Raw genomic sequence first — 24,188 nt, 5'->3', positions numbered from 1 at the left:
TGGAAATTCTGTCATGGAACTGGATGATGGAAATTTTGTTTCTGTGAGTGAAGAAACAAATGCTAAGCATTGTGTAAAAATGTGGGTAATGTTTTGAGGCAGGCGAGGACTTAAACCTGCAGGAGCCTGACCTGCAGCCTGGGCTGAGGCAGGGTCACAGGTGTAGAGGTGTCCAGGATTGCAGTGAAGGGCTGTAACACCAGTTTGCTCCACAATGTAATCAGAAGAGAGCAACAGCTCAGCAGAGAATTTATTTGATACAAGAACTTCTCTCCAGCCCACACAGCCCACGGTGAAACAGTTAAAACGGTAATTTTGCAGTACATAGGAGGAGAGGAGCACAGTGATGCGTATCTGCAGCAGCAGAGCACCGTGCTCCATTGGCATCAGTACACCTCGCCCCATCCCCAGATGTGGATCACCCCGCTGTTCCCTGGTGGTGCAGTGATCTGGCCGCAGATGCAGACACCACAGTGGTACAATCAGATACGCAGAAAAGATTGCAGGGATGACTTCACAGAGGATGTCATTATTGCAGTAATAGCAAAAAAGAGCAGCCCAGGACTACAGGGTTGTGTCTGAGGGAGACAGATTTGTAGCTGTGCACAAAAAAAGACAGAGTGAAGGCAGAAGTGCCGTGTTTATATAACCAGCACAGGAATATAGTGCACCGTGGGTGTGTACTCCAGGAGAATGCTAAGATACTGCCAGGATACAGGATGCAGTGATATTTTATTAATTAGGATCACGCTATATTGGTGCAGTGATGTTCTAATATAATAAAGCAATAATACACTTTTAGGGCATTTTACCATTTTGTGATTGAGTGGCACACGAATTAACAAATGTAGGGTAGTGTAATGATGTATTAGAACAAGCCAGGATGTCATCTTCATCTAATGACATGTTTGCACACTGGATCGGCGAGGCAGCTGCAGAAGAGCACTCTGTGGAGTTTACACTGGGTTAGCAGCAGTGCCGCACAGCACCCAGTGCCCGGAGAGCACTGCACTGACAGCGCTGGTGTGGTAACGCAATCCCGTGGCAGAACAGAGATGTGATACTGGTGCCATGCGGTAGGAGTTTGGCAGTGCACGGGTGTGATAATTGTGTAGTGTTGTAGCCTGACAGAAGAGTTTAGCAGTCTAATGATGTAGTAATACAATATTCCAGACCGGAGCTATTCTATACAGCAGTGATTACTTCTGGTGTGATATTAGCAAAGGGCTGTGCTGACCTGACAGCACTGTCCCATTGTATCAGAAGGCAGCGAGTGAGATGCTCCCACCGTGCCTCACTGTTGGAAGCCCAGCTGTGAGTTAGCAGGAGGGCATCGCCACCGACTTACCTGGTGAGAAGTGCAGTGTGAGTACGGGCTGGTTACAGACGCATGTGGCAGCGGGGCAGTGCTGTTTTAAAGTGGCCCTGCAGCGGCAGGAGCTCGGTGCATGGTGTGAGAGCAGTGCAGTGATTCACGGGTGTAGCTGGCAAGGGACGCTTGTGTGATAGCGCAGTGAAGTGGGAAAGTGGCGAGAAAAGGGAGTGTGGGGAGGGTGTTCCATAAAATTTTGGCCTGGTAGTGGGATAGCATTGGAGCATCTAAGTGGTGAAGTGGTGTCGTGGAGTAAAAAAAGAGCATGCTATCACCTGTGCAGAGCAGTATAGCATGGCAGTCCTATAGTGCCTATAGCATGGCTACAGGACACAATTTAGCAACAGTGTGGTATTGAGAAGTTGTGCGTCCGTGACAGCAGAGGAGCAGTGATTCCTCGGCAGCTGGGATGGCAGGGAGGTGGCAGCCGGGCAGCAGGACACGGTTTATTAATGTGACAACAGTGGCAACAGCAGCACAGAGACTGGGACAGCAGTGCGGTGGCAGCAGGGACCACCATGCAACAGTTTAGTGGCAGCAGGTGATGCAGCAGCAGCTTGGCACGGGGCTCACGGTGCAGCGCTGCGCGGGTGCTGCGGCGCAGAAGCCCGCTGGGTCTCATCACTTCATTCCTCCTGTGCCACAGTGTTGGCCTAGGTGGCACCTTTAAGAAGAGCTTTTTCCAGGCCTTAGCTATGCAATATTAATTTGCAAGCGATCCTACCATGTGAGACCTGACCGTTTTCAGAGCCGTTTAGCTTTCACACCCTGCCTGACTGTTAAATTTTTCAGCAATGTGATTCCCCAACAGTTTTCTGTCAATTGCCTCTGGTAGCACGGGGATCAGAGGGGTCAAACAATGCCATAGGGAATCATTAAATATTTACAGGCTTCTGCTGTTAGCACTGTGGCCAAAGGGGCTTTTGTATTTCTGTTTGTACAGGGAGTTAAAAGCCTCTCCTATCTGCACTGTCTTCCATTCCTGCTTCAATGCCGGCATTCACATTACAATTTAAATAGGGAAGGAATCTTTCTGCGTTTCCTGTAACATTTTCCTTTTCTTCTCCTGCTCCATCTTCCTTTACTTATGGGTTTTAGTTCATCTTAACAGGCCACAAAGGACCTTACAGCAAACCAGGATGACAGAAGCAGCCCTGTTTTGGGGCAAGATGTGTCCCTGGGCTGCCTGTATGTGAAGCAGGTGTCAGTGTCCTCTAAACAAGCTGGGAGTGGGTAAGGAAAAATCACCTTGTCCAGCCTCTCACCCTTCCGGTGTCCTTGTCCGCAGGATGACCTTTTTCCCTCCAGTGGCTTTGGATTCAGCTGATTCTAACGGGACTTTTGCCCAGGAGCAGTCGCTGCATCAGGACCATGCTTGGAGCTCTGCCAGCCGAGGGAGAGCGGCTAATGGTTCAGTGATGGAAGTTTTCAGTGGCCCCCATGTATTAGCGAGGGAGGCTGCAGGGCGTTGGGCTGTGCTGGCGCGGTGACACCAGCAACAGAAACCTTCTGGTGTAGCACTGTGTGTTGGTGAAGGTGAAGGTGAGAGTGAAAGGTCTGGGTCTGCAGGTGCTGGATTGCGGTGCTGTAAGGCAGGTGAAGCAGCGGTGTATCGGGGCTGGTGGCAGCTGAAGGCAGGCTCCAACAGCTACTCATTTACTGTGTCAAATCGGCACAGTCACTTGGGGTGAACAGACTTCAGCCTCAAAATGAGCAACTGCCGCAGTGATGCTGATCCCATTACATAGCTTGACCTTGCTGCTACAGGGTGTGGGTGCATAGGTGGGGAGGGACAAAAAACGAAAGAAACACCATATTCTCCCCCGGCTTTTTCTCCTATTTATTTATTTATCTAGCTAGCTATTTATTTATTTATTTTACAGCACCTCTGAAGGCGTTTTCCGGCCCCTAAAGTGTCCTCGAAGGGCGCAGAGCAGGAACAGTGTCCTCGGGATGCAGAGGCCGCTCCCGCAGCCGGCGGTGCGCCCCGAGCTGCAGCCGGGGTCCCGCTCGGGCGGCCGCGCACAGCGCTGCTCTCCAGCGCGGGGACCCTCCGCAGGGCTCCCCGGGGCAGCAGCGGCTCCGTCCGAAGCTCCCGCAGCTTCGGCCCCGTCCCGCGGCGCTCGGTGGCCCCGGGGCGCCCCCTGCTGCGAGCGGCGCTGCGCGGCCCCGCGGCGCCTTCCCGGAGCCCGCCCGGGTCGGCTCAGGCCCGGCTCATTTCAAACCCGACTCGGCTCAGACCGGGTCGACTCAGACCCGGCTCATTTCAGACCCGGCTCGGCTCAGACCGGGTCGACTCAGACCCGGCTCAGTTCAGACCCGTCTCCGTTCAGACTGGGTCGACTCTGACCCGGCTCGGCTCAGACTCGGCTCGGCTCTGCTCAGACCCAGCTTGGCACAGACCCAGCGCACCCTGAGCACCCCGGGCCTGCCCGTGCCACCGGGGCTTGGCCTCTGCCCGGCCCCCGGACCACCCGGTGAGTGTGTCAGACCCAGGGAGAGGCCCCTGGTCCCCGTGATGTGGGCGAGAGCGGGTCAGAGCGTCTGACTGATGGCCAGGCCTGTATTCACAGGGGTCTGGGTACCTACGTGGGGCTGGTACGGCCGTCGTGTTTCCATCCCTGCATGTATTGGCACAGCCCATGTCCATGCATGTAGCCTGACACCAAGAGCCTTCGAATAAACTCTTGTCTGTATACGCACAGCCTGTACGCGTGCAGCCTCTGCCAAGACTTCTCTGTGGCTATGCAACCATATCTGTACATGCTTATGCATTCCTGTGCTTAAAATCCATCAGCATACATGTACAATCCTGCTTGCTGACATCCGTCATACCTTCCAAGGTACGTCTTATGTGTTTTCTATATGGAACAGACACATACACAGACAAACATTGTTCCACTTGGGTGCACGCACTCAGCTCACCCCTTTCTCTGCTTGGAGAAAAATTTATCACGTTTATTGCTTGTAAAAAGCTTGAGGGATGGGAGCCAGACGTACAGAATCACTGAGGGGCAATGGATAAGCTTCCTGCCTGCAGAGGGTCTACCAGCAAACATTAATCTTTGTCATCAATTTACTTTTTAAACAAATCTGTTTTAAAAGGATATAGAAAGACATAAAAATAAAACCAAGCTAAAAGAACATTCATTATATATTCTGTTCATGAAATATACAGCAGCATGATCTAATGCACTGAAATACACAAACCTTCTGGTTAGATTCAGCTTATCTTTTGAGAGAAGAAAATCTTTCAATAATAAATTAATCATAATTTAAATTAGTCCACTCTGCATTCCATCAATCTGTACCACCTTGGTTCTTGTTTCATGCAATGCTGGGTTTGAACAAGATGCCAGGGAAGAGTTCAGCTTTAGAGGTGGCGGCTGGGCTGCAGGTGAATTAGCTGTGGTTCTGTGTAGCGTGGCAGCTTCAGTAACTGTTTTTCCCTGATGACTCCGTGAGTGGTATTGATTTCCAACAACAAGCAGCGATGCATCCAGTAAAAGACACCTAGCTAACTTTGGGCTCCCTTTCAATAATCCTCTGACATTCCTGTGACCTCAGAGAGCGACAGCAGTGCCCATCCAGTTGCAATTGAATGCCCCGCTTAGAAATAAAGACAAAGAGCTGTCGTAGCTTGCATGGTCATACTAAGTTTTTTAGTAGCTTTCTCCACCAGCATAAGCCCATTAACTCAATACCATCTAGGAATGAAGTCACTAGCAATATCCTAGTATTTCTTCCACCCATCCTGCACTAGCGTACTTTGCACCTTGGAACCATTTTTGGGAAAGAATACATAGCATTGCTTCATCCCACACAGATTAAATGCATTCTCTGCTCTTGGAAGGAAACAGGCAACTGTGTCACATTGTGAAGCATCATGTCATAACGGCTGAAGGCAGGAAGTAGAAAACAGCCAGCAAGCCCCCTGCATTCTGCTGAAATGATGCAAAAAAGGGTTTAGGTGGTTTGTAGCCAGCTGTGTTGAGATATATCTGGAGATCTCATACTGGAATACAGAGCTTGATCCGTCTGAAGGTGCTGCCGGATCCTTACTCAAAACAGAAGGGAGGTAGACCTCCGTTTTGTGGTGGTGTATCCCACATAGTGCTGCAGGGTTGGTTTGGAACATTTGGTTAGTTTTGGTTCCCAGGCTTCTGCTTTCTGTAGCATCTCAGTGTGCCAGCCAAGTACTGACCCCTTGTCCCTTTTACTTTGAAAGAGGCGAGGGAATCAGGGCAGAACTAGCTTCTTTTGCAGTAGTCCCAGATGGACAGAGAGTGATTCACAATCATAATATCCCTGAGCAAAGGGAAGGGACCAGGTAAGGTTTGTTTTAAACCACCTTTTTACTGCGTATACACAGCAAAATGTGACAGCAGCTTCTGGGCTGTCAAGCTTGTACTTGTCTTTTTGTAGCCTATTGATGATCTTGAAAGCAGAAAATATCCACAACACGGTGTGCTCTGGCCAGCACATCTCCTGCGCAGGGACTCGGAAGTGGGGCTGGTGCAAAATACGTGGCCCAGATCTGCATGGAAGATGTCAGGAGATGGCACATTCCCATCACTTTTCATCTAACGCAGAATAAAGCTAGCTAATTACAGACAAAGCTGTTGTAAACAGAAGTTGACAGTCCAGGCTTTGTTACCTTGAGAGGAATGGAAAATATCCTTGGTCTTTTTAATAACCTTTGTGTTGTTTGGGATTGAATATGATCCAGTTGCTCTAATGGAAGAGAATATTATGCACAGCATGAGTCAGCAACACTTTCTTCCTGGAACAGCTGACAGCAAAGTTCGTTCCCAAACTCTCCGCAGAAATATTCCTCCCCTGGATGAGGATCTGGACTGCAACCGCCAATACCTGCTGGTGCCTCCCCTTGAGGTGGAATATGAGTGCAATATGGAACCATCCAAGGTTCATTCGAGGTTAGAAGACGCAACTTGATGTGTAGCAAAAGCACTAAAGAGCTTGATGCAGAAGAAGAGAGGGAAGCCAGTTGCAGAAGTTCGGAGTGCCAGTGCGTGTTCCAGCGGTCAGGAGCTTTGAAGCGAGGCCCTCGACAGCACTGGCAGTGGGAGGATGTTAACAATTCCAAATGCTAAGGCTCATGTGAGGTCATCCAGTAAACAGGGCTGGGTTGTTTCTTGTAAAATACACATCTATAACTACCAGCTAAAGGGTAGTTGGGAGCAGCTGAAAGCTACCAATCAATATGTGCACTCTCCACTCTGTGGTAGGAAAAAAATAGACCAAAATTCTTATCCTGTCAGGATAAATTAAATAAGGTGATGTATTTTAAAATACTTAATCTCTGAAGCATGCAATGGCCTGTTAAGTAAACCTATGGACTTCAGTGAAAAGATGCTAGGAATTCGTTTTCCCTGCTTTACTATGTACTCCCTTCAGTGATTAACTCCCTGCCTACTGACATTGCCCTGTTGCAGTGTTTCTGTTGTGTTGAGGACAACCATCTCATATATATAGATATATATGATGTATATTCCAGCAGGTTAAAGGTGGTGCACTGAAACAGGCCTGGCACCTGAGCAAACCCCTGTACAAATCCACACTTCCACTGGAAATCTTTACAAAGCAAAGCTACAGTCTGATAAGCAAACCCAAGTTTTGGATTGACTTCTGTTCTTTCTGTTGTGGCTGTTGGATGTTTGCTGCCAGTGGATGAAGTGTCTGGCAGGTACCAATGATTAGCTATGGCGGGATCCAACATTTTCCTATGGAATGAGCATTTCTGCCAATGGTGCCTGCCCAAAGCTCAGCGCTGCTTCTTTTTAAAGAATCCAGACATATTAAAACCACCTAAATCACTCCCTGTTCAATGCCAAGTCACCCAGCCTCCTCCCTGCCCTGTGCTCATGTGCCAAATGCTTCTTTCCCGTGAGCTGAGACCTCGCTCTGCCCCAAACCGCATCCTCTGAGGTCTCTGCTCTCCACCTTGGACCTCAGGAGAGGAAGGGATGCGGGCACATAGGCAAGGCTCGCGTTTCACAAAGTTCCTGCTGATTTTTAAAGTTTACAACAGAGCCTCAGACCTTAAAAGAACAGTGTGATTGCCACAAAGAACAGTGTGGGAAAACCAGTATACATGCATGTGCAGCCCTCCCACATGCACACTGACTACCCCAGATATAGGCATACCCACAGATCAGCACCTACACACAAATGGTTTTGACACACTTAGTCTCAGCATCCTGTTCTCTTACAGCAGCCTCAGTTGGAGGAAGGGAGAAAATACTTTCCTTCTGACCTAAGCTTCCAATGACCTTTCTGTCACCTCCACTGTCCTGCCTATCTCTAAGCTGCCTGTGATGGTGATGGGAATGAGATCCCAGTTTTCCTCCTCAGAGGTCAGCAGGGCCTGTCTGCTAGATTGCAACATGCTGTCCAATTGCTCTTAGGAGATTCAGGGCAAATAAGGAGATAAGGAAATTGTTTACAATCACGACTCTTGGGCCCCTTGCAGCTCTGCCGGAGTTCTTGCAGAGTCGAGGGTCCGTGACTGTGCTGCAAACCTGGTGCAGGCGGGCTCCCAGCGCCCCATCCCCTCCTGGGTGGGGAAGTCCCTGCCAAGCCTGGCAGCAGGTCTGAGCCCTCTCACGCTGCCCTGCACGTTTCCTACAGCTGCAGCTGCAGGGAAGAAAAGCAGCAGAGCCGGCAAACGCGGCAGCGTGCCATGGTGGCTGGCTCCACGTGCTCTGGTACAACCTGATATTTAGAGAGTGACCATCTCAAGTTTTGTTGAGATGCTTTTAAGCCCTGTAAGACGTGCTCATCGGCTGTCTTCCAAAGCTGTCCCGTGGCAGTCGGGGGGCTGTGATGGATCCTCCTGGCAGGAGACGCTTGACTCCCTTGCTCTGCTCCCTCTCTTTGGGAGGATGCGGGGGAGAGGGACACTTCTCAATTGCAGGGCATTCCTGGCCTCCACGCTGCCTGTCAGGGGGAGATTCATTAGCAGCAGGGAGGCGATTCTCTCTCCTCTCTGCTCTGGAATTGGAGTCGTTTTTCTCAGGAAGGAGCCCAGGCGCCTCGCTCGCTGTGTGGCAGCTTCTGCTCAAGGGAGACAAGCACTTTGTCAATAAACAAGGAGCCTGGGGAATGGCTCCAGCTGACAGGGGACATTATTAACGACCGGCACTTTGGCTGAGGGTAGATCAGCCTCCCGTTAGCTGCTTTAAGAGGGGAAAGAAATAAAGCTGAAGATGGCAGCTTTGAGAGGAGCTGGGATTTTCAGCATCTTCCCATGAAGTCCCCTGCTGCGAGGCCCAGGGCTGGCGCAGCCCCAAGGAATGGCTGGCTCAGGGGCCTTCAGACTGTGACAGCAGGTGACAGGCCCAGCTCAGGAACAGTTTAACTTCCCAGCCCACCTTGGGTGGGCTCTGCTATAGAGATCTTCCAGACCAAAGCGTCCCCATCCCCTCTGTCCCTCTCTCAGGTCTGCCCTGGGTACAAGGGGTGTCTCCTGGTGTCTGCCACTGCACCTTCTTGCTTTGGAGGGCCTGTGGACCTTTGTGCAGCTCCTTCCCAGGCCATGCAGTGAAGGGCCTCTAAGCTCTAAAGCAACTGTTGATTCACCTTGCAACCATACCTAATTAGTCGCAGCACCATCATGGTGGAAGCAGAGAAATTCCTGCTTTGTTGTGATATTGATAGTTCACTCTTCTCTGTCCTGCAGCCCTAGAGCTGCCAGGAAAGTGAGTCCTTGGCTCCTGCACAAAAAGCAAGTGATGGAAGTGCTCAGCCCAGGGGTTAGGTCTTTGTAGAGCATTTTGTGTGGAGCCACACTCACAAAGAAAGTTGTGAAGTCTTCCAGTTGAACACCTGAGTGTCCAACCAGACTGTGCATAGACACAGTGTAGGATCGGTGTCACCTTAGTTTTTGCAGCTCTTGAAGGAGGTAGCTCGTCATGCCATGGCTTCTTATCACTGTGGAGCTGCAGCCATGGTGGCTTCGTAGCTAAGGGTGCATTCACTATCCTGTTCAGATCTGTTGCCTGGGTGCGATGGTGACTTTCTTATGAGTTTAAATTCAAATTCATAATTCATAATGCATCTCTTTTCAGACTGAATGCTCTTATGCTTAGCCTGAGATCAGAAGACAGTGTACTGGGGACTCATCCCTTTTCTTTCAGAGATTATTCTGTTACACACTAGGCTCTAGGTGTAGGAGCCCCTTATTTATTCCAGGACTTGGCTTCTTCGCAATGGAATGGATGTATTCACTTTGGTGGTCCAAATTCTTTGCTTCACATTACGTGGACTGGGGCCGTTCAGATTTAGCATGCAGGTGTGAGCCCATCTTTGGCAGACCTGTGCAGGTAAACCACCAGTTGACTTCTTGCAGAAAGCTGGAAAAACCTGACCACAGGACTGGCTCAAGGTCTCTCCCTTGTGGTTAAAATTTCCTGTCCTGGGGCTGAGCGTGTTGTTTTGCCCCTGGACTGCTCTGTCCAGGCTTGCTTCCACCGTGGCAGGAAAAGAGTGAGGGACTTCTAGGTTTGCTGGTATTTATAGGCTGAAACAGGTCCCACACAGATAAATGGTCCATTTCTGCTCTGAAACGAGCTCCGGACTCCACTCCAAGCCCCTAAGTGGATTGCCTTCTGGCCAGCCTCGCTCTCTGGTGATTGAAAAGCCGAAAGTGGTGAGAAGGGGGGTGGGCAGGGCTGCGACGTTCAGAGGCTGCGCGCACCCAAACTAGCTGGATTCACCGAACTCATCACTGAAATCACTTCTTCATACGGTGCCTCTCCGTTTTAATTCTCCCTGAATCAGCCCTCTCCCATGAGTGAAACAATCTTGCCTGCAGATTGAGGGGGGTGGGAGGGATTTGAACATTAATCTGATGTAGATTATACAGCCGCCTCCCTCTCTCTCCCCTTCTCACTCTCTCTCCCTCTCTCTCCCTCTCTTTCTGTCTGTTTCTCTCCCCTCCCTCTCCTTCCTGCTTCATCTCTTCAAGAAAGTGAACATAAAGTAAAAGCACGGAGAGAGAGAGGCAGAGAGAGAAAAAGCTCCCTGAAGAGGGAAGCCCCAGCAGCCAGTAGCTGTTTGGATTTGCCTGGCGCTGCCTTTCTTGCTTTGCTCCCAAGGAATACCTTTAATGGGATCAATTGCTTCGGTTCCTTTATAACCAAGTCCACCGGAAAGGCAGACTCAACATATTATGGGCAACTGTGTGAAGTCTCCACTGAGAAACCTCTCAAAAAAGGTATGTTCCCTGAATCAAAGTGCATTTCCAGCCCTGCTTCTTGGGATGGGTGACGTCGTGGGCAGATGGGAACGGGAGGTGGGAGAGACGCAGGGAGGTGTACGGAGGGTTCAGCTCTCTTCGCCAGCCTTTTTTGTAAGAGCTGCTCATGCAAGTGCAGCCGTTACAGCCCGGGACACTGGGTGCCACAGCATGTGTGTAAATAAACGTGTGTGTGCGCACACACACGGGTCGGCTTGTGTCCTGCAGCGTGTGTGTGTACAGCTGTCCTCTGGGTACGTGCAAGGCTGCGCTTGTCGATGTGCACAACATGCTGGCACACATTTTTTGTACGAGCATCTTACTGTACGTGTATGTGTGTGAGTTTGTGTCTGTGCGTGAGTTTGTGTGTGTGCACACGTGCTTCGGTCGAGAAGTGTCTGTACGAGTCTAGTTGTGTGTTGTTTCTGTAGGGATGTATATTCATGTACATGTGAACGGGCGTGTGTCTGTACATATTCCTGTTGGTGTGTAAGAATATGCACACCTCATGAGCCCATCTGAAGTATGTGTGTGTCCTTGGCTGTTTATGTCCCTACATGCACATCCTGAGGTGCGTGAGCAGGCGTGCAATGCTTATTGTGAGTGTACAGGGGGGAATCTGTGTGTGTCACACATATATCCCTGCTTGTATGGCGCTGTGTGCATGTATACCTGCCAATGGACATCCTCACATCAGTCTGTATGTAGGCACGTGCGTGTTTTTATGTACATCCATACTTGCATATGCACACATCTGGTTTTGTTCATCTGTGTTTGGGTACAGAAGCATGTTTTCTCTGTGAGCCGTTTGTCCAAGCCTCTGTGTGTGAGCGGACACGCTGGGCCCTGGCTGTGTGTCCGTGCATCGTGCTGCACATCAGCATGGCCCATGTGTTCACATGCTTGGGCCCAGCTGGACTTCGTCTGCGAGCTGCCATGTGCACCTGTTAGGCTTCAACCTGCAGCCTGCTCAGTGCTGAGGTTTTACAGTGATCCCAGGAGGAATTAGATTCAGGAACAATGCAGCTGTTAGGAACTAGATGGAAATGGGAATGATGTGCCCCAGAAATATTCCTTGTTTGGCAGAGGAAGGCCTTGCAGCACCGTGTACCTGCCAGCCGCACCGTTCTCACTTAGCATTGCTGCAAATCTAATAACTCAGCAAAAAGCCATGCAATTCACTCCTCATGGACGAAAAAGTTATGCTAAGCACCCAGTATTGCAATGAGGAACTACCTCTGTGGAGACCTTGCCGACAGTGAAATGCCGTCGGGATGCTCCACGCAGGAAAGCTCCTCTGGAAAGGAGCTGTTGGGGTGAGGACCTCCCTAGCAGGCAGTTTCTTCTGGGCCAAGATTTGCCTCTTCTGTGTAGAAACACAGTTTTCTTGTTATCTTGGCTGCTGTGAACAAAGCCAGTAATGGCACAGTGCTGCTGCGGGGGAGCTGGGCGACACGAGGAGGGGGCTCCTCACCAAGAGCTGGGCAGTGCTGAGAGCAGTCCCTAGGTCAGGGTGACCTTTACGGAGAGGCAGAAGCAGTTGTGGTTTACCCAAATGTTGCGCATATGAAAAAACAACTTGGTTGCTTGTCAGTCGCCTCTAACTTGCAATAAAAGGAGTTGGCTGCAGCTGTGCTCAACGTCATCAAGGCGTTTGCAATTAAAGTCTGACGTGCGTCCAGGCTGCTTGAATCAAAATGGGTTCAAGAACTTAAAAGCTCTGTGTCACCAGTCTTTTAGGTAATTTATGCTTTCATTCCTAAAAAAGCTGCTTCAGATAATGCACTTTGTGCCTAGTAGAAGGCCTGGGATGGCAGTACTAAAGAGAGAAAGTTGCAAAGCTGAATTAGAGAGTTCCTCAGATGTTGCTCCAGCTAGCTATGAGTTAAGGCCTCAGACCCTCATCCTGACAGATCCTGGGGCTCTGCCTTTCTTTTGATCATGACACACAAGATTATAGTGGAGACTTCGCAGATCAGTCTTAACATTGCACAGCTTCACTTGGCTGTTTTATGATCCCCGTCTCTTTTCTCAGAGTTTACCTTGGGCAAACTAATTTTGCTGAAACCATAAAGAGGAGGGACTGTAGACAACCTGTGTCAAAGCTGCTCCTGGGTGACAGACAGGTCTCTTGAATACATGATTTCAACCCAAAATTTGGGAGTCACTCCCAGGCAGTGGCTGGCTTGGTCTGGGACTGGCTGACAGGGGGTACCTTGCCTGGTTTGGTTGCAATGCTCAGGCTTTGTCTCCACGTCTGTTGTTGGCAGCTTCACTTCCCCACCATCACAGTGTCCCCGTGGTGATCCCAGCACCAGCCGGGCTGCCTGTCCCTCTGGGCTTGCTGCTCTGCAAAGTCCCTTTGACACGCAGGCAGGAAAATGAGCTGAATCCTGTTGTGCTTCTGCTGTGTAAAAAGGAGAAAGCTTAGGCATCCAGGTCCCTTGCTTTGCCACCCTTCACCATCCTTGCAGCCATCCCTACAGCAGCCCGGTCTCTTCCTTCTCCGCACTCTGCTGGTCTGACCCAGCCACGGGCAGGATGGAGCCAGGAGGAGCAGTGGTCCTGTGCTCAGGGAAGGGAGAGGGAAAGCCTGAGCTCCCCAATCCTGGCCTGGCATCTTCTTGTCGTGCACGTTGCTGTTTTGCCCTGTAATGGGTGGCTGATAGGGCTTTGCCCCATCCCCATGTCACAGCTCCCTTCCCAGCTCTGCTGGGATGTAGGAGGAACATGGTGGATGGAACTTGTAGAGATAGTTGCAGGAGAAACCTGGCGGGCTGCTGGCAGAGGGAACACCGACTGCCATAAATCCTCCCTGCAGTGGCAGAGCGGGGCAGGGATCCCCTGTCGGGTTCTTGCTAAGCCGTGCACCTTGTCCTGGCACTGCGTCAGGTTGTCTGGTCAGGATCTTTGGTTGCTCTTGGCAACTCTTTCATCAAACTGGCAATCTCTGGCTACACAGGAAAACGATGGGATGACCATTGTGTAGTGCTGCTCTGTGGGCTGGTAATAAACTCAGTTGACTGGAAGCGTCAGCAAACAAGGATTAGGAGTTGTGGAGACTTCGATCTTTCACGTGGCTTCACTGGAATTAAACACAGAAGTGATGTGGGCTATTTTAAGTGATTCATATTATTTGATGTATTAAACTGAAAAATGTGCCAGGAAATAAAGCTGGTAATTTTGAAAATACATTGCATTGATATCACGAAGCTGTGCAGTTCAACACAGATGTCTTGACATTTAGCTGAGCTAGTAATATGCCATTTGTGGACGGATGCTCATCTTTCAGGTTTTTAAGGACAAGTGTCCTATGTGTCAGATTTAATCAGAGGCAGATTTCTTCCTCATCCGTGACTGCAACGAAAGTGCTTTTCTGCTGCATCATTTTCTTTCTCCATGGCTTACTTTTTGAGTTGTTTTTGTTTTGATTCTTGATATTCGCATGACATTATACATGAGCAGATTGGTGTAAGACTGTGTACAAAAATGCGAACTACAAACCATGTGTGCAATATAATAGCATGTGGCAGACACAGCAAGTAGATGTAATAGACTCGGACAAGTGTGAATGAGGCGTGTGTGTGTATCTAGTCTTTTAGCCTGAAAAAGCACCTCAGGCTTTAAGGAAAGGGTTAATAGAGACAATGACAATTGACAGAGCTGCTCTGATCACCCCTGGGAACACTGGCTGTAAAAGTAGAATCATTCCTGAAGAGGAATCTGATGTATGATTAATGTTTATTCTATAAAACCAAGGGTCCTGTGGGTTGTGCTGGCTTTTTATAGCTGCATGGGAATATCAGGATAAGAGGGTTTTTGCAGAGCCAGGGAAATGCATTTCTATAAAAGGAAAGCAGTGCCTCCTTATAAAATCCAATGCTGGATTCTTTTCTGGAGCCCCAGCTTAGCAGGACGTGTGCACTTGGGAAAATGTGCAAATGCAAACAGACAAAAATGTTGTGCCCATGCCTGATCTCCACTTTGGGACTGTTGGTGATTAGCAGAGGCCAGCGCGGTGACTGCCTGAGACCCTGAGGATGTCACTAATTAGGACTGGCACAGGGAGTGTGAGCCGGCAGTTGGCAGAGCCACGCGATGCTGCAAACGGCCTTCTAATAACATTACAAGGTGTGTGATGCTGCGTTGCTGGAATGTAACACGGAGCCTTACGCAAGGTCTGCGTGCAGGCGCTCCCGGTCCCCAGGGATGCCCCGGCCCAGACGGCTCTGCCAGCAGCGTGGCTCTGGCACTGGCTGTGGGGCTGGGCTGTGCTGGCCCTTTGCAGCTCATTCAAGGCATCGTTAACCCTGGGGCTGGTAGTGGCAGCGTGTTCCTTTGGGCTGTGTCTGGGTAGGTGTGAGCAGTGCTGAGAGTTTGATGTGGTTTCAAAGCAAAATTCTCTTGGTTGGTTGTACTTCTATCAGCTTTTGAAAGTGAATTCATGGACTTACTGCTTCTGTACAGATCCTAATAGACTGGTGGGGGGGACACAGCGTGGACCAGATGAAGGAGATTTAGCAATAATGTCTCTGCGAGGCGGTTCAGTAAAACTTCAGAGGAACGGCTGGGCGAGACGGGGAGGTAACATCCTCTGTTGTGTTGTTTGCTTGCTGCTGGTTGGCTGGGAAGATCCGTCATGACGAGAAGACGTGCTATAAGGCTGTCCAGACGAGTGAAGAGGGGTCGTCGGCTTGCGAGTACCAGGGCCCGCTCATGGTGCTGGCCCAGAACTGCGCCGTCATGCACAACCTGCTGGGGCCAGCCTGCATCTTCCTGAGGAAGGGCTTCGCAGAAAACAGGCTGCCTGTACGTAAGTCACACCCAGCCGGGCAAGACACGCACAAAGCCGCGTGGATGCGAGCCAGGGACGCAGGGCTGCCCGCACGCTCCGTCTGCGTGGAGCTCTGCAGCCCAGCCCTGGGTCTCGAGCATCCCAGCTCCAGCTCCGAGCGCAAATACAATCACAGGCAAATGTCTGACCCAAAGGATGTGCAGAGGTATCCCCATGCCTAAACACCAAGGAAGGAGGATTCTAAAAGTGCAGCTGTGGAAGGTAGAGCCAAGCCTACAGTCAAGTAGGCATAATCATATGGACTCAGGAGAAGGACTTATGACTTCAGGACTTAATATGATCATATGGACTCAGGAGTCCAAGTGTTCAAAGTTGTTACTCCAGCAACACATCCACATCTCAGTCCCAGAGGCTCGGATTAGCATGTAAGGCCTAAATAGCCACTTGAATGCAAATCAGGGCATCCGTACTGGGAACAAGCTGTCCCATAGAGATGCTCATATTTGATACTGTTCCTGTCAGCTCACAGTGAGCCCATGAGTACCAGCAGAGATAGGCATGTGTTTGCCTCCTCACAGACACCCAAATACAACCTCTTATACACTATTGTACACAGCCTGGCACTGCAGCTATCCCAGCCAAATAAACCGAAGAACATCAGTCTATCCTCATATTTGCAAATAGTGCCAGACTACCAAATGCTGTTACACACACGGACAAGTAGCAAAACTACATCCATCCATCCCCAGTCACACCTGTTTGTAGCTGTGTGTTCATATGCATCTAATGTATGCATTTACATACAAACAAATAAAATATGTGTTTGTCTGTAAATTGAAGTGTATACACCTGGACATGGTAAATATACAGAAATATGCACCCCAGAATTGTATTTTTACAAGAAGTAAAACATATTTTTGCAGATAAACATTTGATTCCTACCATAACATTAATTTGAAGACATACACAAACATATTATTAACACACGTTTTATGGATACATATGGGTGACTATGTGCATTGTCAGATATTCACTCAGTGCGTTCCATGTTCTTCTGGTGAAACAGAGCTCACCCCAATCACCTGAGTGTCAGAGCTTTGTTGCTCCTGTAAGAAATCTCTGTCTTACTCCTGTGTTAAGATGGTCATCTACAGCTATAGGAGACACATAGATCTTCATCTCTGAAACCTTTTCTTCAACCAACAACTCAATAAAAGAGTCATTATTTGTCATTATTGATCAAATAGCTTTTGTTTTTCCTAACCTTCAGCCACTAAGTGATCACAAATTCCTTGGGCGAATTTCACTAAAGCACAAACCGTAATACTGTCGCACAAGCACACGTGCACAGAGCTGCGCAGCACAGGAGGCGGGTCCAGCTCCCCAGGGAAGGCTCACAGCTGGGCCAGTATCCATCCTGGTGAGGCCCTGGAAACTCACTGTACCGAATACCAAACCCAAAACAGGATTAGTGATGTCTCTAACTACCCTGATGTAGAATAAAGTGCATCTGATAAACAGCTTAACTTACTCCCTCGACCAACAGGATTTATTGTGCATAGAACAGAAATAAATGAGGGTAAGACCATTATGTATAATGGACTCTCTGAGGGTCACCTCTGCTCGTATCTAGGATCTAAACACTGAACAGTTCTATTTCTCTTTCCATATGCTCTCCAAAAGCTTTAGAGTGATTCAGCCTTTTTCTTCCCAAGCAATTTTCCTTCTTTATCATTTTAGGGGATCTTCTTTCAAATTTAAAACAGAAAACCTCTTCATGACGTCAGTTAACTCTTGAGTCAGATTTTTGGAGGGACGTAAACCCTCCCCCTCCTTTTGCATTCGCAGTCTGTGGCTCTCTGATGGTAGAATCTGCATGTGCAAAGATTTGCTCAGAGACCTGCAAACGCGAATGCCTTGGTGTGCAAAATCAGAGCTGGCGCTGAAGCCCCCATTTCTGACATGTGTCAGTCATGTTGGTTACAGCGAGGTCTTCAGCTGAGCGAGGGGGAGGAGGGTCTCGTAACGGCCGTGCTGGAGGACGGCTCGGGTCCTACCCCAGCCCCTCTCGCAAGACGGCGGTTGCTGCGGGTGAGTCACGGCACCCTTTGCCCCGTGGCGGTGGTAATCAAACCTCTGACCTGCTGCCGTCGGCACATGGTGTATCTCCGGGGATTAATGTTTGCGAACTCTGGAGTGGGGTGCACAAGGTGTTGGTACCGATCACGGGTGGTTTTCATCTGCTGTTTTATCTAAGGCAGGAGGGCAATAACGCCTCCTGCATCCGGTTGAAGGAGTTTGAATTGTTTTATTACTTGGTGTTGATGAAAGCAGAACAAATGGGATGACATGTTTGAAAATACCAGGTCTGTGAAGGATGAAACGGCAGAGCCAGCGCGCTCCGACAGTTCCATCCAGCACAGAGATGCCTCTGGGAAGGTTACGAGTGGCAAGCTGGTCATTGCTCTGGCACAGCCCACTTTTGCACAGACGTAGACCAGTGTGTGTCCTAGTTTGCTGTGTGCTCTGAGCAGCCGCCGTTAGAGCTTCCAGAGGAGCCTGTGGTTAAATAGCAAAGGATCATCCTTCTCAAACTGCTCAAGGGCACCGTCTCCAGGGACATGTGGTGAGGCTGGAGGACACCTGGGAGGCAAGGAGAAACTCCCCACAGTTGAGGGGAAAAGCTGAGAATGAGACGACAAAAGAGATCGTGTTTCTGTGTTTCCAAATTCTCAGATGTTTTGGATTTGCCCGGGAGCCATGAGAGGAATTAGAAAGGGCGTTGAGAGCAGAAAGCAGTGCATTTCCATGCTCATCTCTTCTTCCTGGTGCAGTGTTGGAATTTTCCTATACTCTTGTGTATCCTTCCCCTTCTTCCAAGAAATTCAGATTGGATGTTTGAAGTTGCAGTGTTTCCCGAACATGGTGAATCCTTCTCCTGTTTTGTTTGTAGATGACCTTGATGATGTATATGTTGTCTATCTGCATTCATGCCTGGTTTCAAAGTGCTTGCACAGGGAGTTGAGGCTGGGGGAAGGGGGAATTTCCTACCTTTTTGTGGGGGCTGACTATAGGAGAGGATGCTGGGGTGTTGGCTGTGGCTGTCCCTGTCCTGCCAGAAGGACAGGGATCAAGCAGCGATCCAAGCAGATGATGGTGCAGACCTGCTGGTTACAGGGGCTGCTTCCAGCTGGTTTGAGCTGCTTGTTTCAGCGGGATCTGCGGTAGGAAATACATTCAGAGCTCTAGAGGAGATGGGAACTGCCGCAGGGCCGGTTTCTGCCCCAGGGTTTGGTGATGGGGGATGATGTAGGAGCCTCATGAAAGCTCCATCAGGTGGGGAGAACACCCATATGGCTGTGCTGGCCCAGGTCTCTTCTAATGAGAGCACCTGCCATCACCCTGTCCAGCAGATGAGATGGAGAGGGGCTTCCACAGGGAAGCGTGCAGGCTGACGTGCCTCCCGCTGGGGAGGAGAGCTGGGAACCCTTGCTAGGTAGATGGTATTAAACATGTCATCGCCTTCTTGTTTCTTCTCTCGCTTTCTGGCCTGTCCCAGAACTATTTGCACCAACGAGTGCTATTCTGAAATTATGTTTGTGGCAAGCTTGAACATATCATGTTCTCTTTTTGCAGGATAGAGAACTGCGTCCAGAAGAAATTGAAGGTAAAGTTTGTCACTCCTTCTGTGTCACCTTTCTCCCTGCCCAGTGAAAACCTGCTGGCTGGCCCTTCCAGGTTGGGCCCCATGGGGCAAAATAATTTGGGGTAAATCAGGGGTGACGATTGCTGGAATAATTCCTGTCAACCTTAGCAAAAATAAATGATATGTAAAACTGCAGTAGTGCTGGCTGTGAAGGAATTTGCACCCATTCCAGCTTCTTCAGGGTGGGAGGGTAAGTAACGAGACATTAGCTGTCAGGGAACTGCTGTCCACCCCAGCATGGTACAACAGTATGGCCCCAGGGAAGCTGTTACACCTGCTAATCTTTACAGTGAGTCCCATATAATATAGTGCAGGGGTAAAAGCTGGGCAAACTTACTGCTTCCAGTTCCTGCAGGGAGTGCAGTTTCACATCACTTGCAGTCCAAGCAAGCTTTCCTGTGAGGAATGGGTCAGCAGTGCTGCTGCTAGAAGAGCTTAACATTGCTCCAGTCATTGCAGGGAGATCTGCTAGGAGAATCTAAGGGAGTGTGGCCTCATAAAGTGCTGCTGATTCTGGGGAGGTTTCTTGGAAAAGGTATTTCAAGCTGTCACTGACAATATTGTTCTTTTTTGGATCCACTCCTACAGAATTAAGAGAAGCCTTTAAGGAGTTTGATAAAGACAAGGATGGGTTTATTAACTGCAGGGACCTGGGGAACTGCATGCGAACCATGGGCTACATGCCCACTGAGATGGAGCTAATAGAGCTCTCCCAGCAGATCAACATGAACCGTGAGTAATGACCACCAAGCTGTGCCTCCCTGCTGCTGCTGTGCCCTGCTCCGTTACCTTGGCTCTCTCCATCTCCTCTGTCTCTTTTCCTTTGGATTTTTCCTCCCTCTATTTTTTGTTCTCATTTTTGCTCATCTCTCCTGTTTGTTTGTGGTCCCTAAGCATCTGATGCCTTTGTTTCTTGCTTATCAGAGGGGCTGCGTGGACTGTGCTGCGTGGGGACAGCGTGTGGAAGGGCTGTCCTTCGTGCTTGTGCTGTCAGGTATAAAAGTGCCCTTGATGCGGGCAGTTAGACATTGGTGCACAGGTTGTGGGTGTTGTCATATTGAAGCTGATACTGGATGGTGTCAGACTGAAGAAAGAGCCTGGAGAGATGGAGATGCTTTGGTCAGAATGGTGATGGGTGGTTCACCCCGCAGCGAGTGCTCGCGGATGTGCTGCGTGCCTGGGGACGGGCTGCCAGTGAGCTGTGCTGTCAGATGAGGCTTCTGCTGGAGTCACGGGAAATGTGACAAATGTGTCCCGTTCACTGTGACTGTGTTTGTGCCACTTGTCTTTCACCATCATTCTTTGTCTCTCTTGTCTGTGGCAGTGCTGGGTGTTACCCTCAGCCAGGTGGGAAAAAGGATAATTAGTGCATGTTATTTCTGACACATCGTGATGTAAAAGGGACAAATTACTTGGTCAAGGGAAGGAAAGCAGTTGTGACATGCACAACTAGTCACACACAAAATCAGCTGCTAAACACGGCACACGAGTGCTTAGGAATTTGAGAGCGTTATTGCCAGCTTCTAGGTAGGGGATAAAAAAGGAAAAAGAGCTAACACGATGAACAAACAGTTGGACATACGTTAGCTGCTGCTAATGGAGCAGAACTCCGCCACTGCTGCAGGGCACTGCCCAGGCCACGCAGGAACATCGTGCTGTGCCCTTGCCTTACCCTTTGGCACAGGCGCAGCACAGGGTTGCCGTAAGCTCTGGAGTCATCAAGCCTCTAATACCTGGTACGTGATGCCATAAGGATGTGACAGTCCATAGCAGCCTAGGATGGAATAGCTTGGGCTCTTTATGCCTAGCCCACAGCCCAGAAAGCACAAAGACAGTGTAAAACTGCTTCTGTTTTCCCTTCCACTGCTCTGTACCTTCTGTGCTTTGCTTCCTGGAGAACCAAGCCCTCTGTGGGGCACACAGAAGTGCAAAGTGAGTGCTGGGCCTGGCTAACGTATGGAATTCTTACACATTATCTTTCATCTTGTCCCAAGTGGGTGGCCATGTGGATTTTGAAGATTTTGTTGAGCTGATGGGACCAAAGCTGTTGGCAGAAACCGCAGACATGATTGGTGTAAAAGAGCTCCGCGATGCTTTCCGAGAGGTGAGTGCTCCCTGCTGTGTGCCCCCAGAGAGGTGAGCAGGGGACAGGGGAGAGAGAAGACCCACTGGGGAAGAGAGAGGAGGAGGAGGAGAGAGCAGCACAGTGGAAGGCAGAGAAAGAGCCAAGCCAGGCATGAAACAAGGGAGCAGCAGAGAAAGTCACTAAGATAAGGGAACCCTCAAGGCTAGAAAGAGGGAGGCTGGTGCAGACACAGCAGTTACATGGGGTTTCTGAGTAGAAAAGCCAGACTGGATCCAAAAGGCACACAAAGGAGGAAAAGGAGGGACACAAAAGGAATGCAGGAAAAACACGGCACTGTGGAGGAGCAGGACGACACAAAATTCAACCCAGAGCAAGATCCATTTCCATTCACCATGTTTCCCCTGCTGGTATTTTTAATGTGCTTGCAGTTTGACACCAATGGTGATGGGGAGATCAGCACCAGTGAGCTGCGGGAAGCCATGAAGAAGCTTCTGGGGCAGCAGGTGGGCCATCGGGACATCGAAGAGATCATCCGGGACGTGGATCTGAATGGAGACGGGCGTGTTGATTTTGAAGGTGAGAAGGAATGAACGCTCCCTGTCCATCTGCTCTGGTGAGAGCAGAGTTTGAGCTCAGAGGCGAAATGAAAGGGAAGATTTGCATGCTCGGGGCCCAGGTACTGGAAGTACAGAGAAAAAAGCACACAAGACAGAGGTTTTTTCCTAGTCAGCTGAGGAAAAAGGAGAACGTTGGCCCACTCAGGAACTTCCCAGGCTGAAGTGTTCAATTGTGTATCATCTCTGGCCGCATCTCCATTTCAGTTGGGTCTCCATAGCTCTAGCATAGTAAGAGATGTGCCCTGTCACAGGGAAGCGGGTTCTGGTGCACACATGCTGTGCCAACCTTCTTTTCATGGGGCATTTTGCTTTCTATTAAATCTATTGCAAGAACTGTGAGGAGGCTGGACTGGTTTGGAGAATGCACTGCACCTTCCATTTCCTCTGAGTCACCTTGTTATCTCGCTTTATAGAGAACTTGTTTCTGTGCCTTTATGCCAGGAGATGGTCACGTGCCAGATGTGCTCACCAGGACTGCAGATATCTGATCTAGAGGTGTCACGTTAAGTGAGATAATTCATTTCTTCTCCCACTTGTCATGCTAGAAGAACTTGGAAAAATACGAGTGATTATGCTGCTAACCTGGCCATTAGCCATGGCAGGAGCAGTATTAATAGAGCCCAGGGTTTCTGGCAAGGGAGGCAGTTGATATCGGACAGCTAAGCAGATATAAGAGCTGGACTGTGTGAGAGCATGGCAGACTGCGTGTGTATCTAGTGATAATCCAGATGTCCCTATTCAGCAAGGGTGACACATAGGAACTACAGAATTAAAATTAAAATGACATATTTTTTTTGGCTCGGAGGCATTCCTGGGTCCCCTAAATGATAAGAAGTCTCAGTCCCCAGGGTTACTGAAGCTTCTGAGGGCTTTGAAAATGTTGGAAAGCTAGAAGTGTCTCCCTAGAAAGTATCTGGTAGCTGCAGTTGTTGTAATGCACTGGCTGATTATATGACAGTAGCTCTCCTTGTTTCCCACAGCTAAATTATGTTAGACAGCTAAAATACATGAAATGCTATTCCAGTATCATTTTCTCTGTGAGTTACTGCTCTAGTTGTCAAATGACAGCTCCATCAATGGAAAGGAAGTCAACGGGGTAATTTCCACTGCCCTCCTCTTTGCAGAGTTATTAGTTGCTGGGCAATTCAAGTGCAGAATGAAAACACATTTATATTTGGTGGCATTTACACTCAATTTGAACAATTGTAGTTGACTTCACGAGCTGCAGGGTGGTGAAGAAATAGATCCAGGGTGTCCTTACAGTTAACCTGTATCTTTAAAAACAAGAAGTCCATCAAAATAAACTTCTCTCTGCAAAAATGCTGGTACCTACCAAAACACTAGTACTTTTCCACACTGGTGTCTCTGCGAAGTGGCAAACCTATTAAGAAATCAGGATGTGTTCCCAACACTGTAAATCAAGTTTCCCTGAAGTTACGGTAAAGAGAGACAACACTTGCCATAGTGTCCCATGGGACTTGCTTGTGAAAACCGGAGTGTGCACTGGCTGGGAAGGAGTCCGAGGCAATGAGCTGAGCTGCTAGCAGGGTCACTTCACTGTCTAACGCAAGGATGAAAGCCCATTTTGTGTGAGCTCTGCAGGGACAGGCACAGAGCGCGGGGACTCTGGGTTTGCCCCGGGCTGCGTGCTGTCCCCAGGGGTGAGGGCTGGGCTGGGGACCACAGGTGCCTTCTGCTTCAGGGCTGTCTTTTCTTGTTCGTTGCAGAGTTTGTTCGCATGATGTCCCGTTGAAGACAATTCTCAGCTAAAAAAGAATCAGCACCTTAGAGAGGGCAGAGGAGGACCTAGATGGAGCATCTTAGCCCCGATGTTCCCACGTGAAGGTTTATCGGCTGGCTGCAACTGGGACATTCCGAGACGACCTGCTGCTCCTCCCTCATGGTGGTCCCCATGCCCCTCCACCCTTTCACACTGTGAAAGACTTGCAACTTCCTACAACTGGAACCATTCCTTGGAGATGATTGCAGGAAACTGCAGAGCCAGGACTTGCCATGATGCTTTCATGGGATATTTGCAACTTTAGACTCCTCCTCCCCAGCTTTATTCTCCCACCAGCTGCTGCAAAGCACAAGCAAGAGAAATCCTCTTGGCTTGGTGGATGAGAGCAAAGCCATTGGGACTGGTGGCAGCCTCAGGGCGTGCTCTGCACTTCTTGGTTTCCCTTGGTGAACCGTGTCTGTGTTTGCTGTCTGTGTGTGTGTGTCTATCCGTGTGGAGTTATTTATGCTTCCCCGGCACATATTTGCATCTCCTGTGGTTATGTTTACCAAGAGTAAATTCAAATACATGTCTTGCGGGGGGAAAGCGATAAACATGCACGCTGAACTGATG

The 24,188-nt window shown here is 49.5% G+C and overlaps 1 protein-coding gene across 5 annotated transcripts in view; it reads left to right on the top strand.

The window, feature by feature from the left end:
• The window catches only part of CABP1 (calcium binding protein 1), a 26,926-nt gene extending 2,740 nt beyond the window's left edge, over positions 1–24,186 (top strand). The window contains exons 2-8 of one of the 5 annotated variants that reach the window (XM_065033243.1): positions 10,362–10,610; positions 15,264–15,440; positions 19,063–19,093; positions 19,721–19,864; positions 21,127–21,236; positions 21,647–21,794; positions 23,563–24,186. In XM_065033243.1, the coding sequence (XP_064889315.1) occupies positions 10,566–10,610; positions 15,264–15,440; positions 19,063–19,093; positions 19,721–19,864; positions 21,127–21,236; positions 21,647–21,794; positions 23,563–23,588 (681 nt within the window). In that variant the 5' untranslated portion in view covers positions 10,362–10,565 and the 3' untranslated portion in view covers positions 23,589–24,186. Of the gene's footprint in view, positions 1–10,361; positions 10,611–15,263; positions 15,441–17,430; positions 18,352–19,062; positions 19,094–19,720; positions 19,865–21,126; positions 21,237–21,646; positions 21,795–23,562 lie in introns of those variants that run through there. The other 4 variants (XM_065033241.1, XM_065033245.1, XM_065033244.1 and 1 more) reach the window with 4 other exon arrangements.
• Positions 24,187–24,188: the final 2 nt, after the last annotated feature.

The sequence above is a fragment of the Columba livia genome, chromosome 17 (assembly GCF_036013475.1).
Source record: "Columba livia isolate bColLiv1 breed racing homer chromosome 17, bColLiv1.pat.W.v2, whole genome shotgun sequence".
Lineage (NCBI taxonomy): Eukaryota > Metazoa > Chordata > Aves > Columbiformes > Columbidae > Columba > Columba livia.
This window is presented reverse-complemented; position numbering and strand designations above follow the sequence as displayed.